The sequence below is a fragment of the Oreochromis niloticus genome, unplaced genomic scaffold (genome assembly GCF_001858045.2).
Source record: "Oreochromis niloticus isolate F11D_XX unplaced genomic scaffold, O_niloticus_UMD_NMBU tig00003626_pilon, whole genome shotgun sequence".
Classification (NCBI taxonomy): Eukaryota; Metazoa; Chordata; class Actinopteri; order Cichliformes; family Cichlidae; genus Oreochromis; species Oreochromis niloticus.
The window spans coordinates 31,274-37,427 of record NW_020327909.1 but is presented as its reverse complement, the minus strand read 5'-3'; the positions used below and the strand labels follow the sequence as shown (position 1 = coordinate 37,427).

At 34.9% G+C, this 6,154-nt stretch overlaps 1 protein-coding gene across 1 annotated transcript; it reads left to right on the top strand.

Moving 5' to 3' along the window:
* Nucleotides 1-260: 260 nt before the first annotated feature.
* On the top strand, nucleotides 261-1,818 carry LOC109200998 (uncharacterized; the record flags this gene model as incomplete). The annotated part of the gene is given in 1 exon segment (XM_019356573.2): nucleotides 261-1,818. A coding segment is annotated over 1 exon segment (1,464 nt), but the record flags the coding sequence as incomplete, so codon positions are not given.
* Nucleotides 1,819-6,154: the final 4,336 nt, after the last annotated feature.

Sequence of the window (6,154 nt, the reverse complement as noted above, 5' to 3'; positions counted from 1 at the left end):
CTCTTTTATTCATTGTAGCCACTGAACTACTTGCTATTACTGTCATAAATTCAAACATCAAAGGATTAGACATAAATAACCACAAATTAATAATAAGTCAACTTGCCGATGATACAACAATCTTTCTAAAAAATAAAGAACAAATTCCATTGGCCTTAGATACAATAAAGATCTTTTCTGATGCTTCTGGACTACGCCTGAACCTGGACAAATGTGAACTCATGAGTATCCACAATTGTTCTCACTCTTCTTTGTACAATATACCTGTCAAAAATGAAGTCAAATATCTTGGAATTTGGCTAACTAAATGCATGGCTGATAGCGAAGAAAAGAATATTCAGAATACAATTGACAAATGCAAAAAAACTCTAAACCATTGGCTACAGAGAGATTTAACTTTGTTCGGCAGGATAATGTTGACCAAGGTTGAATCTTTGTCCAGATTAATCTATCCAGCTTATTCCCTAGCCATCCCACCAAGAATTATAAAAGACATCAATAAGCTGAATTTTAATTTCATATGGAAAAATAAACCTCATTATATCAGTAACAGGGACTTGATAAAAGACTATGAAGAGGGGGGTTTGAAAGCAATCGATTTTGAAATAATGAATGGCATCTTAAAGATTAATTGGCTCCGATCCTTCTTAAAAAATGATAATGACATCTGGTTCTTGATACCATCTCTTATTTTCAACAAAGTTGGGGGGATCCAATTCCTTTTAGTATGTGATTTTGAAATTTCTAAACTGCCCATAAAACTCTCCAAATTTCATCAACAAGTTTTGTTAAATTGGAAATTAATGTTTAAACATAACTTTAGTCCCCACAACGTTCCATTGTGGAATAATAGGGTGATATTGAATCGGGGGAAATCTATGTTTGTGGAAGAATGGATGACAAAACAAATTTGGTCTGTGACACATATAATGGATGAAAATGGAGATATACCTGAATTAAACAGGTTTAATGAGAAATATGACACGAGTTGCTCGTTCGAGCTCTACAAAAAGGTTTCACAGAATATCCCAATAGTCCTTGTCAATACGATAAAGAATAATTTTTCAAATATACCGACTTCAAATTTACATAAAATTAAATTAGATGGTCTTGACTTGGTTAATGAAAAATGCAATAATCAGTTTTTGAGGAGGTATTTGGTTAACATCTTATATCCAGGTAGGACAAAACATTCACTCATCTTTAAAGATTATAACAAATCTGAGATCTCGTTGATCAGAACCAAATATTTAAAATTTCCAATTCCCCCCAAATTTAAAGAAGTCCATTTTAGAACTACAAAAAATATTTACCCCTCCAATGAATTTATGAGAGACAGATTTAAATTTGTGTTAGACAACTGTTATATTTGTAAAACAACTTCGGAAACAACAGAGCACATGTTTTATGGGTGTGTGACAATCCAGAACTTATGGAAATCCCTCCATGTCCTAATATTGTCCCAGTATGGAAATATTGATTTTTGGTCTTTTCAAAATATTCAAATTGGAGTAATCCTTAAGGACAAAAATAGTGAGTTTTTAGTTAACAATCTCATTATTATAACAAAGTATTACATTCATAAATGCCGATATGCTAAATCCCCCCCTTCATGGTCTGCTCTTAAAAACGAACTCTCCCTGTTCCGTAAATCTCTTAAGCCAATAAATAAGCCCCAAGCAATCAAATTGCATAGATTTTTAGAAGAGTTTGATTTTTCTTAGCCCCTTATTTAGGTTTTGTGTCTTGTTTATGGAACCTCACTTTTAGAGATTTTATGATCCCCCTTGTCTCCTTTATTTTTGTTCCTTGTTTTTCTTTTTTCCCTTTTTTTTATTGTTATTTATTTAATTTTGTATTGGTTATTAATTTTTAAAAAAATATTATTATTATGTAGACGTGTGTGTATAATTGTGTGTTTGCATATGTATGTATATATGTATGTATGTTTACTTTCAGTCATTGTCGATTTCATTGTGGTGTACCAACTGCACGGTGGCAATGTGTATTCCTCTGATTGGGAGAAAAGAAAAAGGAGGTGCGATTCTGTTCTGGATGATTCAATATGTCACCTGTCTCTTTGAGATTGTCATTGTTATTGTTCTAAATAAAGTTCATTTGGAAAAAAACAAACAAAAAAAAACCCCTTCTGGCTCCAAATTGTCGGTACCCGATCCGTACCGCGCATGTGCAGGGGTTTTCTTCTTCTTCTCTTCGTTTAATGGCAGTTTACTCCCCAGTGTACGAGGATACTGCCACCTGCTGACCGAGCGAATGAACCCTGTTGTAAATGACTTGGCGTCATTACAAACGTGTGTTAAATTTAATTTAGTGATAGTCGAGTGTGTTTATGCTTGTCTGTGTGGAGAGGATTGATTGCAATAGTGATGATGATGTCCGCTATCACTGTCAATTGTCAGTAAACACTTCATCTGTCTGATGAATCTTCACGTGACATGATACAAAGTCTGTATTACTAACTCTGTAATTAGGCGGCATTCTTCTTATTTTACGGCGCTGTTGTTTAATCGGGGAACGCTCTCTGTTGAGGAGAAAAGCATGAATTTGTTTATATACGGATTATCCATTGTTTAAATGTCCCGGTAGTCGAAAAGGAGGCAGAGCTGTTGAGAAATGCTAGGAGCTAACCGTATCATTCAAATATAGTGAACGTCGCAATGTTGGTAAAGAGAGGAAGTGACGTAAGATTTGCGCATGCGGGGTACCGATCGGGTTTTGCACAATGGGAGGAGGCGGTGTCGCGTCGTCCATCTTTTTTTTAATTTTTTTTAAATTTAATAAACTTTATTTATCACATTTTACACATACAGTCAAGTAAAACAGGAATTACATAAAGTATAACAATGTGGTATTATAATGAGGAACAAAGAGAGTGACAGGAACAGTGAAATAAAAGTGAGTACAAAAAATAAAATAAAGGGGAACACAAATAAACAAAAGTTTGCAAGAGCCAAAATCAAGTTAGCAGTTTCAAACGGTTACAGATGTTAACAGTCTTGAGAGCCTTAGTGTTTTTTGATGAGGAGATTGTCCTTATATATTGTGCAAGCTCCATTTTCAGTTCAGGCTTTCTGCCGAGGACTTTGCTTTTGTGTATGTGAAATTTTGCCAAAAATAAAACCAAATTTATAAAGAAGAAAGCATCATTGTCCTTGTCTTTAAAATTATAATAGCCAAAGATAACATCCTTATAGTATAGTTGAAAATTAGGGAGAACAGAGTCAGTAATAAACTTGTGGAAGTCCTCCCAGAATTTACATGTAAATTTACATGACCAAAACAAATGAGAAACTGTTTCAGGTTGCTCTTGACAGAAGGTACAATTTACATTTATTTCAGCCACAAATTTGGACAAATATTGTTTGGTGGGGTAAAACTTATGAATCAACTTAAAGGAAATCTCTTTAATTTTGTTCGTTAAGAAAAACCTTTGTGGTAACGTCCAAACTTTTTTCCATTCAATATCTGTTACAAAATTGGCCCAATAAAATATGGCTGATGGAACAGAGACCATTGCATCCTGAAAGAGAGATCTTATTCTGGTATTTATAGACTTATGAGAGGAAAAGCAAACATTGCCAAGACAGGAATGTAGTACATCCGGGGGAGTGACCTGTAGTGGAGGACTGAGGGAGCATCTGAGTAACATGGACAGACCAGATGGGATGGCATCGAACACTATTGAGAATTCTTTAGGCGTTATCGGTACATTGTATCTCCTGAGGAATTCAGAGTAATTATATAGGAGTCCATCTTCTCTATATAACTGACTAACCAAGATTATTCCATTATTAAACCAGTTATTTAAAAAAAGCATTTTATTTTTATAAATAATATTGCAGTTATTCCAAATAAAACAGTTTTGTGGAGAGAAATTGTGTTTGTAAATCAGTGCCCATGCCAAAAGAATTTGTTGATGAAAGTGAGAAAGTTTCAGTGGTATTTTTGGAATACTATAATTGCAGAGCAGTAGGAAGTTAAGGCCGCCTAAATTAGAGAAGACATGATGTGAGATAAAGTTCCAGATAGAGGTGGGATTTTTTAAATACTTTTTAATCCAGTTTATTTTAAAGGTGTTGTTAAGAGCACCGAAATCAATAAAATTTATACCTCCTTTATCATATGAATTTAAAGCTACTGATTTACGCAAGTAGTGAGTTTTATTTTTCCATAAAAAATTGTATAATAATTTGTTAATTGACTTACAGGTTGTATTATCAACATGTAGTGACTGGGCAGCATAGGTTAGACGGGAGATACCTTCAGCCTTCGATAGCAGAACTCTACCCTTCAACGACAGGTCTCGCTGTAGCCAATGATTAAAGATTTTTTGGGATTTATCTATAATAGGAGCGAAGTTTGTGGAACATCTGGATTGCTCATTTTTTATAATTTGAATTCCAAGGTATCTTACAGAGTTTCTTACAGGTATTCCATGAATTGAAGTTGCTAAACAACTTTTAACTGGTAGAAGTTCACATTTATGCAGGTTGAGTGAAAGTCCGGAGGCTTTAGAGAATGGCTGTATATTGTTAATGGCCACTGACACTTGCGAGGCGTCTCTGAGGAAGAGAGCTGTATCATCTGCCAGCTGACTTATGAGTATTTCTCTGTCAGCAATGACCAGGCCTTTTAAAGAACTGAGTTTAATGTGTGAATTAAGAAGTTGCACAGAAAGAAGGAATAAATATATGGATAGGGGGCAACCCTGCCTCACTCCACGCTTTAGAGAGAATCTTGGGGAAGTACCAGTGGCAAGCTTTATGGAGCTGTTACTATTGGAATACAGTGTCCGAACGGCATTACAGAAGGACTGACCAAACCCAAATTTATTTAAAGCGGTAAAAATAAACTCATGCTCTAAGGAGTCGAACGCCTTGTAAAAGTCTAAAAAAAGAATAAGACTATCATCCTGTACAAGTTCTGGGTAATCTATTATATCTAAAATTAATCTTATGTTGTTTGAGATATGACGATTCTGCATGAAACCAGACTGACTCTCATCAATAACTTTATCTAATACAGGTTTCATTCTATTAGCCAGAATTTGTGCCAATATCTTATAATCATTATTCAGTAAAGAGATTGGTCGCCAATTGTCTAAGAGCAAAGGATCCTTTCCTGGTTTTGGAATGAGGGTGATCAAACCTTGACATAAAGTGGGAGGGAGTGCACCTCTATCCATACTTTCCTTAAAAACTTCTAAAAGAAATGGGGCTAAACTGTCAGCGAACTGTTTGTAAAACTCGGCAGTAAGGCCGTCAGTTCCAGGTGATTTGTTCATCTTTAGATGTTTTATAGCATCTGCAACCTCGATCAAAGAAATTGATCTGTCACAGAGCTGACTATCCTCCTCATTCAGCTGAGTAATTTTGTCTAAAGAATTAAAAAAAGTTAGACAAGCTTGTTGCTACAAAATGTATTATCTGTGAGAGCTTTATTCCAATAAAGTTTAATGAATCTCTGAACTTCACAAATCACTTCTTTATGCTCAAGAATGGTACTATTTAGCTTCCAGTAAGAGGTTTTAGTGATTAGGGAGGATGACAACGGGATTGATAAACTAACCATTTTGTGGTCTCAGAGTGGTGTAGGATAAATATCTGTTTTAACTTTTTCTAAATCTTTTGAGATAAGCCAAAAATCGATACGTGAGTGTCTGGTTTGAGTCTTATTACACCATGTATAAGCTATCTGAGATGAATGAGAATCCCTCCAAGAATCGATTAAGTTGAATCTTTGTGCAAAGAGTCTTATGAATGAGTTAGAGTCTGAACTTCTAGAAGACAATCTGTCCAAATAGCTGTTAAACACTGTATTAAAGTCTCCACCAAAAATAATAAAAGAATTGGGATATTTAGATAACCAGCGCAGTAGGCGCTCCTCCAACCTATCAAAATATAGTTTATTCTCCCTCTGACAGTTAAAACCATACACATTGACTAAAATATAGATAGACTGAGCAGCCTCAACTATTAGAAAAATGTAATGACCATCTTTATCTATGTCAGAATTCAAGATTTTACCATTAAATCTTCCTTTACGTATGCAAACACCAGTAGCACGCTCTGTACCATGGGACATCCACAGATCATCTCCCCATTGCGATCTCCAAAATGTTTTTTCTTGTTCT